General features: G+C 31.4%; 2 protein-coding genes across 2 annotated transcripts; one reads left to right on the forward strand and one right to left on the reverse strand.

Annotated features, from left to right (window-relative positions):
• The first annotated feature begins 1985 nt into the window (after positions 1 to 1985).
• Positions 1986 to 5724, forward strand: LOC105642334 (Sulfite exporter TauE/SafE family protein). The gene is made up of 12 exons (XM_012227143.4): positions 1986 to 2344; positions 2443 to 2602; positions 2902 to 3102; positions 3173 to 3234; positions 3318 to 3366; positions 3467 to 3522; positions 3606 to 3692; positions 3775 to 3825; positions 3928 to 4167; positions 4674 to 4767; positions 4899 to 5039; positions 5271 to 5724. The coding sequence occupies exons 1-12, from the start codon at positions 2192 to 2194 to the stop codon at positions 5351 to 5353; spliced, it is 1377 nt and encodes a 458-aa protein (XP_012082533.1). The 5' UTR covers positions 1986 to 2191; the 3' UTR covers positions 5354 to 5724.
• A 2352-nt stretch (positions 5725 to 8076) lies between these two features.
• SRPK4 (ser/arg-rich protein kinase 4) lies at positions 8077 to 13121 on the reverse strand. The gene is made up of 4 exons (XM_012227146.4): positions 12574 to 13121; positions 10728 to 11678; positions 9162 to 9209; positions 8077 to 9076 (listed from the first exon to the last, which is right to left on the reverse strand). Exons 1-4 carry the CDS (start codon positions 12787 to 12789, stop codon positions 8639 to 8641), a joined length of 1653 nt encoding a protein of 550 aa, XP_012082536.1. The 5' UTR covers positions 12790 to 13121; the 3' UTR covers positions 8077 to 8638.
• Between the last annotated feature and the right edge of the window lie 710 nt (positions 13122 to 13831).

The raw sequence follows: 13831 nt of genomic DNA on the forward strand, positions 1-13831 counted from the left end.
TGTGATTAATTTGATAATAACTTATTTTTTTCAAAAAAAAAAAAAAAATTATAACTTTACCCAACAGACATCCTTACTTAACAAACACATGCATGTCTAAGAAACCATTTGCCTAACAAACACACTCCATCACTTCAAAAATAATAATAATATTAATAAGAATATTCTATTATATGTTCCTTTCAAAAAAAAAAAAAAAGAATATTCTATATGCATGATCTATGTGGCTAAAACACAACCGTATTTAAAATTTTATAAATTGCTTGAAGACTGGTTGAACAAGTTTAAAATGTCATATCATCCCTTGGAGTCATACTATTTTTATATAATCATTTTTATTTCATAACCTCAGATTTTTCTTAAATAAATATTGAAATTATTTTTAATTTCTTGTCAAAATATCAAATAGCGGAAATAAAATATTAAGTACTTAAAAAGCTATCAAAAAAATTAATATAGTCAACTTATTAAATATTTTGGAACAGAAATTAGAATCAATTGGATTCTGAATTTAAATCTTTTAAATTATTTAAATTGATTAAATTTTTTACCTTTCAAAAACATATTAAATTTCCTTATATAACATAAAAATTAAATGACTAATTGAGGGATTTATGCTATCTTTTACCTAAAAATTTGCAAATCTTTTTGCATTTATTTTATTCATAACATATTTTTGTTTTCAAATATTTTATAGTATTTATTTTGTTTCCTTCTATAGAATCGTGTTGAATTGAAATTGCAATTCATAGGTTGATCATTGTTTTGGTTTTGTACATCCACGTGTAGCAAAATAATTCCACATCAAAGCACACGTGTCTTTGTGTCTTTGTGCTACCTATGATTTGATTGCCCACATCCCTATCTAATCAGCTTGTCCTTCTCAATTTCACTTACCAAAATATACAAATATAGCATTCTATTTTTATATAGAATTAAACTATTTAAAAAAAAAAAAAGTCTAGTTTCCAAATTACTCTATGTGCCTAAAATAATTAAGTAACTCCTTTTCGTTATAAATTCCTACCAATTATAAAAAATTATTAAATATTTATTTCTCATATATATGAAAAAGAGAAATTATAATATATTTTTTCATTTATTTAAAAAATATATAAATTTTCCACCACCTTATATGTTATTAAAAAATAAACAGTACCATTTTCTATCCATTACATTATTATGTTGATAAGGTTAAACTATCCTAATTAATATATTGAAATGGTTAGAAACATCCAAGGTATGTATAATTATATTTTGGAAAATAGAATCATACAAAACAAAACAAATTTCACAAAATATTTTTTTTTCAAATTTACTATTATTTCTTGCTATCTATATGGGTTAAATTAGTACATTTCTATACTTATCAAATTTCTTTTTTTTTTTTTTTAGTATCACATTTTTTATTTTTCAATTAAAAATGGAGTTGATATTTTAACTTTACGAGTACATGAAAAATAAAATACATGAAATTGAATAGTATTTTAAAATAAAATTAAATGGTTTAAATTCTTTAATCTTTAAAAAGTAATAGAATCGAGAAAATTTCACTTATAAATTATGATTCTTTTTTCTTCTAAAATAGTAAAGTTATGGCTATATAATGAAACTTATGAATTTCATAGATTTTAACTTATTTTAATTAAATAATATATTTTTGATAAATTCATAAAATATTTAAATTCCGTTACTCAAATTTTATCTATTGAAACCATTTTAGATTGTTGACTTAAAAATGATTTAGTCAATTATACATAACTTAATTTAAAATTAAGGTAAGATAATAAGTTTGTTAAGTATTTTATTATTACTTTAAATGACACCCAAAACGAAACGGAAATTAATACTCTCGCGGGAGGATTTCTCGTTTGGCCACTGTAAATGCATGTGAGTGTGAGACTGAGACCTATCTCTGGTATAAAAACGACAAGGACCCTCATGTTTCTCCTCTCTGTGGCTCTCTCTGTCTTTGTACTTTCCTTAACAACTTTTCCTTCGATTGTTAATTTATATTATTTATAATCATTAGTTCATTGCATTAACATCTTTTTCGTTCCTGTTCACAGAAAGTAACGTATATTCTCTCATAACTCTGGTTTTCTTAGCTCAGAGATAAAGCTTGAGCCTTTGAGCGTCTTTGTATTCTTCTCTTGGTTCTGCTCTATACTTGTATCATCCGCCGCGGCCTATGGCACAAAGAAGATTGCTGTTCCATTTGCTCACTGGTCTTTCTCTCGCTATTGCCTTTGAAATCGTCTTCGCCGACCCACATGTTAAAACCCAATCAAACTCCACTGTTCTCGGTTTGTCGTTGACGTCCAACACAGACAGAGTTTGGCCGGTATGTGTTACGGTTACCGGCGACATGTTACCTTTTTCTGTTTATATGTGTATTTATAAAGTTTGGATTTTTATTTTCTTGTATTTTGGTTGGTGCAGAAATTGGAGTTTAGTTGGAGACTAGTGTTGGCTACTGTGATTGGATTTCTTGGATCTGCATGTGGAACTGTGGGTGGTGTTGGTGGTGGTGGCATTTTTGTTCCTATGCTTACTTTGATTGTTGGATTTGATACAAAGTCTGCTGCTGCTATTTCCAAATGTATAGTATTTATGTTCTTCCAATCTGTTTGTCAATAGAGTTTTAAACTACTTTCTTTTTTTATTTCTTTTTTTTAAAAAAAAACTGAATAAAGTTCAAAACTTCTTATATATCAATCAATTAGTTCTTAAAAGCTAGAAAGGCAAAGGTCAAAAGGGATTCTAAAAAAATCATGGGTTATGAATCTGAATCAATTTTTCTTTTTTAGTAAATTAGCTTTGCCCCATTTTTACTTTTATCGAGTTAGTTTTTTTTTTTTTAGGATTAATTGATTTCTTATGTTTTTTGGATGGCTGCAGGTATGATAATGGGGGCATCAGCATCATCAGTTTGGTATAATTTAAGAGTGCCTCATCCAACAAAGGAAGTGCCCATTATAGATTATGATTTGGCTCTTCTCTTTCAGCCTATGCTTATGCTTGGCATCACCATTGGTGTTTCTTTGAGTGTCGTCTTCCCTTACTGGCTAATAACTGTCCTTATTATCATCCTCTTTTTAGGTACACTCTGCTCTTTGCTCTTCTTTATGTTTAAGCTATTTGTTATTTTTCTGATTTCTTTTGTGTCCAGGTACCTCTTCCAGGTCTTTCTTTAAAGGCATTGAAATGTGGAAGGAAGAGACAATCTTAAAGGTAATTTTCATAATTTAATGTCAATTGAAACTAATAATTTGTTGTCTTGCTTATAAACTCTTTCTTAAATCTTCAAATTGCAGAAAGAAATGGCCAAGCAACAAGAAACTATTGTTAACTCTCGTGGGGAACGTAAGATTCAATTCAAGGTCTTTACCTTTATAAATAATTATTACTAATTATTATTTGGGATATTGAACAGTATGTTGTGTTATTTTCCTGTGATATGCAGTTCTGATTGATACAGAATATGAGCCATTGGTTCCTAAAGAAGAAAGAACAGAATATGTAAGTAATTAAAGTTGTTCACTTTATTCAATTACCATCTTCAATGTGCTTGACCTGGATCCAATTTCTTTTACTTTTTCTAGCAAACAGTTTGTTTCAATCTTGATTGGAATAGGCTTTTGGTGCTAGTAATTGTTTGGGTTTGTTTCCTCTTCCTTCAGATTACCAAGGCAAGTACAATCTCTTTCTTTGTTTCTCTCTAAATGATTGAATGCATCCATGTGCTTATATTCTATTTTATTTGTCTGGCAGAATGATGTGGCAGTTTGCGGTACATGGTACTGGTTGATCTTTTCTTTGCAGGTAATATAATACTAAGCAAGATTCTTTATACATATAAAACAATTTATTGTTGTTAGTTGGTAAATCTATTTTTGTATTCTCTAAATATTTTCTGTCTTGCAGTTCCCTATAGCATTGGTAGTGTTTGGATTTGAATCAGTCAAATTATGCAAAGAACACAAGAAGAGAATTAGCACAGGCAACACAGAAACAATTTGTGAGGCTTCTATTGAATGGACTCCAATGCATATTGCCTTTTGTGCACTCTGTGGAATATTAGGAGGCACTGTTGGTGGCCTTCTCGGATCTGGTGGTGGGTTCATTCTGGGTCCATTGCTCTTAGAGATTGGAGTCATACCACAGGTTTAATTATTATTTTCTCTTTTAATTATTACTTAAGCATCTAACAATTACTTACAATCAAATCATTGACTAATTGTAAATTATTAAACAAGCAATCACGCTTTCTGTCTTATTTCTTCTTTTCAAGTTCCCTTCATTAATATATTGATGTAGAATGTGCGGCGGGGAAAATTTCTCATTTGCTAAACACTGACACTGTTTTTTTTTTTTTTTTTTTTTTTTTGAAGAAAATGATTGTAGTAAATATTTCTGTTTAAAGCTGTTCTTTTTCTCTCTAGAACTAATTTTGCATATATATAAATAATTTAATTATTATCCAATGCATGAATGCAAGAAATTTGTATAGTAGAACATATCATCGCACCTTTTTTCTTTGCTTAAACTTTCTTCTTCTTCTTCCCAGAACTAATGCCAGATAAAACTTTAACTTCTTTATTTGAAATTAATTTCTTTTTTTTCTTTTATTTTTTTTAACTGATATCACAAATATCTTTAATTTGCTGTAGGTTGCAAGTGCGACAGCAACATTTGTGATGCTGTTCTCATCATCCTTATCTGTGGTGGAATTCTATTTGCTCAAGAGATTCCCAATACCTTATGGTTCGTACATGTCAGCTTTCTTTATCTTCTTGGTTTTGTTATAAAATCTTACATAAAAAATCATGTCAATGGAAATTTGTTATTTGTGGTCCAGCTCACAAATTCCTTCCCAATATCTCTTTTTTTTGTAGCTTTGTACCTCATGACGGTGTCCATTCTTGCTGGCTTCTGGGGACAGTTTTTTGTAAGGAAGCTCATTACATTACTAAGAAGAGCTTCCCTTATTGTTTTCATCCTCTCTGCTGTCATCTTTGCTAGTGCTCTCACAATGGGTACATCCAATTCTCCATTATATATTTATATACAAATATTTTCTTTCTGCTTGATATATGTATATAAAATATATATATAAATGGTAGCTTAGAAGGGTCGATATAAGCAACCTACTGCTCATATCGCGAATTCAAAGAGAATTATTCAGGATTACCCTGCATTCACATATGTGTATATATATATATATATATAGAATCCACCTACAATTACGAATATTCGATCTTTTGCAGGAGTTATTGGAATCGAGAACAGTATAGAAATGATAAGTAATCATGAATTTATGGGATTCTTAGGGTTCTGCAGCAGTCAATGATCGTTGGCAATCCTCTGCACTTTCAAGTAGGAAACTTGTGAAGCTTAAAATGAAGATTTAGTGTATGGTAAAATGGCTAGGAAAGGTTTTTAGCGCAAAAAGTGAAAAGATAAGGGACAAATTGTGATATGTTGGCCAACACCTAGTTGACCAAGTCAAACAAAATTTGTCTTGAAACAGTAATAAAGGGTTTTGTCTTTTCAATGTTAATTTGTATTTTATTTGGGTGTTAGTTACCGGTTGACACCAACCAATTTCAGAGTGCCTTGTTTTGCTTTTTGCTATATTTTTGTTACTTTGTGGCCATATGTTTTGAGTGTTAGCTACTGGCTAACACCTCCAGTGCTTAATAAAGTTACTCTTGTTATGCATTTCTACATTTGCTGATATTGGAATTTTTTTCTTCCTATTTTAAGAATAAATAATATCTTTGAAGGATTCAGTTTATATACTTCTCTTTTTGTCCCTTTCTTTTGCATATATAAAATGTATTAGTAATTTTTTCTTTATAAAACACTTTGCATGGATTTGAAATGAATGGATATTTGTTATTTACCAAAATAAATTTACTGTTATTTGAATTTGATATCGTATCACACTTTTTTCGGGTTGGATACGAGACTAATCTCGTTTATCGGGTTTGTTTATATTCCTTCTCATAAATGTGTTTTATATGAGAATTTTAGTTAGTAATTTAGCCATGGTAAAAGGCCACTCTTTTCCAACAATTTCAAAATAAAGTAGCCTAATGCATAAACTTGAAACTTGAAGTTTGCGGAGATCTATTAACTATACTCTTACCTAAATAAAATAATTTTGTAAGAGTTCAATCATGATTGGCGATGAGTATAGTTATTACTGAAATATGACGGTGCAGGATCATGGTAGTTCTCCGTAAATATAAAGGTGGCACAAGGCAAATCGCCTAAATTTGAAGGGTAAATCTATGCATTTGTTCAAAGGAAAATCAATGCAAATTTCATTCAACCCGTCTCTCTTCTAATGCATTCACTTATCATCTGTTTTTTGGCTGCATTATTTAAATGAAGTGAATCTGATTAGAAACAAAATTTGGAGTAAAATAGAACTCCTATGGACATTTCAATACAAGATGTGTTCGAAAATGATCAAACAAGTCCAAAATCAAATTTGGAATTAAAGGAAAAAGCCAGATATTTGCATGATGCAGATAAAGAAATATCCCATTTGGAATCTTATGAAGGTTTGCTTTTTGATAAATCAATTCAAATGCAGCTTCTTCACACCTTCTTTTTCTGATAAGATCTTGCATATCATATGGCTGGCCCATACACATATTTTCTTGATAATAATATCTAATTATCATTTGATGAATGAAAATATGAAATTTGTAAAATTCATGGCATCTATTGAAAATTTTGTAGAATTGATTAATTGGAAAATAAAATTCATAAATACGAAGGATAATTTTTTAGAATAAAAATTAAGTGATTCAAGTTCAATCATCAATAAAAAAACTAAAAATAATATAATCAAAAAATAAAAATAAAAATAAAATTCAAGTTCATTATTATTATTATTATTAAAATTAAAAATGAAGCTCAATGATAGAGAATGGAGGGGGGAAGTGAACAAACATTCCTTTGCTTCTGAATCTGGCAGACCAAATGTTGACCATTTGGAACTTCATCATTATCCAACTAAAAGATTTTCATTCTTTTTTTTTTTTAAGGGAAAAAGGATTTTCATTCTTAAAATTAAAAGAAATGGTAAATAATTATTTAGTTGGGAATTTAATCATAATTATGTTTTCATTTTTCTTGTCTAACAATTACATCGATTAGTTTTTGAGATTTATCTTAAGATTTATTTATTTTTAATTATTATCATTGCAATAATTAAAATATTTGATTATTTTTTTCATTAAATTCAAATACTTTATTATTTTTAATTTTCACGTTTTATATTTAATTACTATTTAGTCCTTCGCTTAATGGTGAAAATAACATTTTTGAAATGAAAAGTTAAATACTTTAATGGAGTTAAACCTAAATAATTTGATAATTTCCGGATGCTGCCACAACCGAAAATATCTATTTAGCTTTCAAAAATTTTATAAAAACAGTGTTTGAGATTTTTTTTTTTTTTTTTTTTTTTTTTTTTTGGAATTCTATAGCAATATAAATGGTTTCATAAAAATTTGGAAGGAAATCATTTATAAATTTACAATTGAAATGTTTGATTTATATTTGAGTTAAAAAATATTAAAACAAAAAAAAATTGAAAAAAAAATTTAAAATTAACAAAATTCAAACCGTTGAAATTACAAGTGTAACATATTATTAGAGCAGAAAATGTTGTTGTCAAAAGATTACGAGTAGACGATGGATAGGAGTGGAAAGAACTCAAATCATCGCAGCAGTACAAAATGGAATTTTGAATTAAGATATTATTGGGTGGATTATTGTCAGATATGAAGTCAGCTTTCACACATTTGTACGTTCAATTAAATGATAATAATGATAAAATTGGGCCCACTAATCCTTCCCATTATGGTTAAGCTTCCGCCTGTTCTGTCTGTTAATGTTGTTAATCTTGTCAGACGCCAAGTTCAAGTTTAAACTTCAACTTAAAACGACAAAACGATCAAAATAAAAATAATAACAATATCGACTTAAAATCTCGAGGTATCTTCCTCTTAAAAAAGGGCGTTTTGATAAAATTTGAATGATAAAATTTAAACATTCCATGAATTTATCAGTCAGTTTTGTTCAATTGAGAAACATAGCATCTAATACAAGAGAGAATCACACAAAACACACCAAGAACATCAAAATTTCCGACCAGCCGGGGCTCCGACAGAAAATGCAACAAGCTCCATATAAAATACTAAGGGAAAGTCCTGCTGAAAGAAAAAAATTTGTAGATTTAAATAATGTATCTAAAATCCAGCATCTACTATTCATCCAGTACATGAATCACATAAAACAAACAATCTTCACAAACGCACAGTTTGCAGCAAAAGTTTCTTTTGACCAATCGTCCAACAGACAAACTCCAAGAATCGTGCTTGAGAGAGTTCTCCCATCGCATCCACTTTTTCTTTTTTAATCCAATTCACCGCCCAAACCCGCACTGGCATCAGAGCCACATGATTCCATTCCATGTTCATGCTCCCGCACTACTAATATGGAAATTAGATAATTTCCCAGTAAGATCATGTCCTGCAAGAATGCCAGGTGCTGTCGCAGAAAACCGCAATGGATGATAAGAAGGGCCAGAATGCTAGTCCCATAGGCTGGAATCCTACCTAGAAGAGCTAATGGTGGCTGGCTTGGAGAGTTTACTGCTAGATGGAGAATCTTTAACTGCTTTGGAATCTGCATTGATTGCAATATTCCCCATTCCTATTTCCATTGCCTCCCTCTCATCCTTCTCTCTCTTCTTTTCCAAGTTTAGACCTTCTGAGGCTTCATTTTGTCGAGCTGGCATAGATGGCTCTAAGAGATGAGGGCCTGAAGTGATCCACGGATGAAGAAGGCACTGAGCTGCAGTTGGCCGCTTCTCAGGGACAAAATCAAGGATAGGGACCAAGAAATCAGTCATGTCATTTGCATCCTTTTCATTGAATTCATACTTCTCTATGAGAACCTTATTCAAGGGCCAGAAACGCAATCTGCGTATATGCCTCAAATCACCATATCTATTGAAGAAATCCCGAGAATAACGGCCACCTAATGCAATCTGAGAATCAATGCCAACATCCTGGAGTTAGATGTAAATGTTTTTTTTATGTCACTTATTAAACAGCGGAAAAGAACTGTCTCACCTTGCGCGGCATCATTCCAAGAAGCTCCATCATCAATGCTAAGTGGTCCTGAAACAGATAGAGAAAATTATATAAACTTGCAATGATTAATTATGTAATACTCAGAATAGAAAAAAAGGCAAAGAGTAGCATATTTCCACAAATATAAATCTGGTCGCCACTCCCTTCTATTATCTCTTCACTGGAAAGCAAATAACCAAATTAATCCTGAAGTCACATTGCAATAATAAATACAAACTAATGCCTTGTTGGAGCCAAAAATAGGATAACTTATGAGACTCGGGCAAACTACAGAAGATTACCTCATACACTACTGGTGCACCGGAAAAAAATGGATTTTTAATAAAAATATATTAGGAAAAGTTTAATTGAAATACATAAAGAGTATGTTTGTAAAAGTTTCAACAGAACATATTACCTTATTTACTGTTGTTACCAATCATGCAGTTTCTTTAAGTATGCAATCAAATGGACATGGTCAACCACAAAAATAACTGGTCATGTCACACAAGAATAAGCATCTCTACCAAATTAAGATGGTATAAGTCGGATTACTTTCCCAAATCATGGAGGTATGCATCCAAGTGCAAGCAAACCAATGCTAGGACATGCTAAAAGCACAATGAGACAAACAATTTTCCAATTCATGAGGAGAAAAAAAAAATTAGATTCTGCTCCGACAAGCTCTGCATCATGAAGGGTAGCATGCATAACATAAAAGAGAATTATAAGAAAAAACCACAACTGCTAATGTTGATATTGATCCATATGACAAAGCTTTTGGCGAGAGAGTGCTAAACGATTCGTATGTGCATGAAAATCAGGTAACTGTAGCTGCACTATAAGCACAATGTTGGATTAAACAAAATAGAAGGTCTACACCAGGGTAGAACGTAGTGCTTATATGAACAATCAATGTTAGCATCATAGGATTTTGTTCCTGCTTGTGACATGTTGCAGATTGCAAACCATAATACATCTATTCTTGACTAGCAAAACATTGTCACAAAATTCCTTTTTCTTTTTGAGTTTTGACAAAGGCTTAATCTACAATTATGCAACGATTGCCATCTCTAATGACTCAATAAATAGGTTTGGAGCATAATAACCTTTTACTATCATTGACATCCCTACAATACTATAGTAAAAGGAAGAAAAATATTCATGTCGCGATTTGCAGGATTTATGAGTAGATTGCAGACATAAATATGTTGCTAGACTAAGCCACAAGGATTTGGCACCTTTATGCTCCTAAAATCATAAATTGTAGCAAGTAAACTTTCAAATATTGTACGCCCTGCAGGTTTCCTACTTATTCCATCTGAAATACATTTTGGAAAATATTATAACATTTTTATAGTCTACATTTGATTCAATGTTCCAATAACATATATTAAAAAGATTCATTTTTTCCTGCATGTGTACTGAGAGAAAGGAAGTGGCTGAGGCACAGTAGAAAATATTATGCAACCGATGCATATTTTAAAAAGAAAGAATAAGAGGGAGAACAAGAAGAAAACATCAAGCAACCGTCATAAACAATGATAATTCTATAGCATATCTTACCTCATCCCTATCAAAGTTGTCACCACTATGGGGGTCAAAAAGCACATCACCAGTTGCAAGCTCAAAACAAATGCAAGCAAAGGACCAAAGATCAGCTGACGTGGAGTATTTAGATCCAAGGATCACCTCCGGACACCGATATTGTCTAGTCTGTATATCATTTGTAAACTGTTTGTATGTCCAACATGCATTTCCGAAGTCCACCAATTTGCATTTCAGGTCAACAGAGGCCAACAGCTTCTGCCTTGTGGAGCGGTTTCCCCTCTTATTACCCTGATTTTCTGACCCAATACCTTTTGTTCCATCGGCATCAGATAGTCTGTTTGCATTATCAGAACTAGTAGGTCGATCTTCAGCAGAACCCACGATTGTTTCCTCTGTGGCAGATGTTTCAGGATCTGCATCAGTTTCAGCAGAAGCTTCCTTTTCCACACATCCCTGAGCTGCTCTCTTAGCCTTTCTTCGTATCTTTTTCTTTTGGTTCCTAGTCAAATCTCCATTTAGTTTTGTAATAGATTCCAGAGCAGTCTTATCCTTACTATTTGGAAGAATGAGAGGCACACCAGATTTTCTTGGATCCTTTGATGCGTCTATCATTGATAATAGCAATATGTTCTCTGGCTTCAGATCAGTATGTATAATAGAAAGTTGTCTATGCAAATAATCCAAACCCACTAAAATATGGAAACAAATCTCTTTAACCTTATGGATGGGCATTCCACGGTAATCAGAATACTTGATAAGGGTCAAAAGATTATCACCTAAGTACTCAAAAACCATACAAACATGCTGTCCATTTGGACCTGAATGCTTAAAATGATCCAAAAGCTTTACCACACATTTTTTATCATCAGGATCTCCATCTGCAATCTGTTGCAAGATGGTTATCTCATCCATGGCAGCTTCAGTATAGTGTTGAGCACTTTTTTGTACCTTCAAAGCTACAAATTGCTGCATTTTTTGGAAAAGATAAAAAAATTATCAGCTTTTTTTTTTTTTGAAGTATGCCGAATACACGCAGACCAAAAAGAAAATTATCAATAACTGTTGCTGCATTTTTTGACAAAGTAGCTAAACTAAAAATGAAATTGTGAAACGCTCAACTGAACTCATCCAGTTGTTCGGACAAAGTGCAAAATGCAAAGACAAAGATGTATTATTACACTTGTTTCTGTTTGCAAATGATGAATGCATGAATTCAATCAAGCCAATTAGCCCCCTAGTTCTCAATCTAATAGAGTTTCAAGAAAATTTGTAAAAGCAAAGGTTGAAGGTTCGAGAAAAGTTGTAAAATTAAGGTTGAATACTCTTCTTTATTTTTGCATTTTCTAGAAACCAATAGCTGCATACTTGAACACCAATACAATCAAAAAGAGGTAAATTTCCCTAGCTCAACAGGTATCGGCCATGAAACAATGTACAGCCAGGAAAAATGTCATTAACAGCATGCTTGTAGAACTAAATTGATCCTTATTGAATTTGAAATGAAAAGCACTACCATAATTCAACAAAATTAGTTCTATCTCGCTTAAACTTAATCAAGATGAAACAGAAATATCATAATCTAATTCCTCCAGCTAAATCAAGAAAAAGCAACTATATAACAATAAAAGAGAAACACCATGAAACCAAAGTGCACCGATATGCACTGAATTGAAATTAGAAAATAAAATCAAATCTGGCCTTATACACAAACTAAACAAAAAATAATAATAATAAAACAAAAACTTCAGAAACCAAATGCATAATAAACTAACAAATCAGAGAAATAACACGAATTCCATACGAGATCGACCTCAAAAGAAAAAGAAAACGAAAAATATATGCGTAAGGAGAGGAAGCGTACAGATTTTTGCGTGTCCCAAGCGAGCCAGACGGTGGAGAAATGGCCCCAACCGAGCTTACTTTGAACAACGTAACGACCATTTTTGAAGGTATCACCGATTCGCACCGCATGGTAGCCACCGCGGCGGTAATCCTCAGTTCCTTCGTCTTCCGACGTATAATCTCCACTTTCGCTGCTCCGATCCTCTTCTTCCACCATGTGTTGCTTCTCATCCATTGCCCGCTCGCTCCACAGTTGTCGTCGATTAACTCTCCTCTCTGTCTCTCTCTCCCGCGCAGAGATTTACAATGGATTAGGGTTACAGTGTAAATGGATCTTGTGCAAATAATTCTTGAGGCCTGAGAATTGTACCGGGAAAGATGAGAAATTTCTCGGCTTTGTTGTGTTGCTTTTTATTTTTTTTCCTTTTTCATCATCTTCTTCTGCGTTCCATCGGGTCATGGAGTCGGATACGGATCCAGTTACAGGAAGTTACCGGTTTGTGAAAATGGATAAGTGAGGTGTCATCAATCATTTGTTTTGGAAATGATGATAAGTCAGTGGTTTGCTTTCCCCATTTAATCATGTGTATGGTTTTTCTCTTCTTTTCTTACTTTCGAAACGCTCCTCTATTCTATATTTGTTGTTTGCTTCTTGTATAAATTTTGAGGTTCTTATAATTTTTGTTACCACCAATATCTCATTCCTTTTTATAAAGATTAAAAAAATTAATTATTTTAAATTATAATAAAATTAAAAATAATTAGATTTTATTTCAGAACTAAAAATAATTATTTAATATTAAAAAAGCAATTTATTTTTCACTGACTCAAGTTAAAATATTATTTTTATTATTGATACAGTTTAAAACATAATGTGTATTTAGAAATTCAGAATGCAGATTATAAAACATTTAATAAAACTCATTGGGAAAATTAATATTACCTAACAAAATCTTCAACCTCAACAAATTTTTGTATCAAACATACACTAAATATATAACTTTTAGTATATCATACTAATGTAGTATTAAAATTCATATAGTTTTAATTTGATAATGTTTATTAAAATGGAACTGAAATAACCAAAAAAATATTGAAATCTAACATTTAATTGAGTGGAATCAAGTTTTAAAAAAATTGAAAAAGATAAGGAAAAAACATTTATTTAGCCAATTTTTTCATTTTCAATTAAACTATGTTCACCCCTCTTAAATAATAGCCGAATAATTACAGAGTTGGATGATATTATTCTATTTATCTCTTAAATAATAGCTGAG

The sequence above is a fragment of the Jatropha curcas genome, chromosome 2 (assembly GCF_041381405.1).
Source record: "Jatropha curcas cultivar XTBG-Jc1 chromosome 2, XTBG_Jcur_1.0, whole genome shotgun sequence".
Taxonomy (NCBI): domain Eukaryota; kingdom Viridiplantae; phylum Streptophyta; class Magnoliopsida; order Malpighiales; family Euphorbiaceae; genus Jatropha; species Jatropha curcas.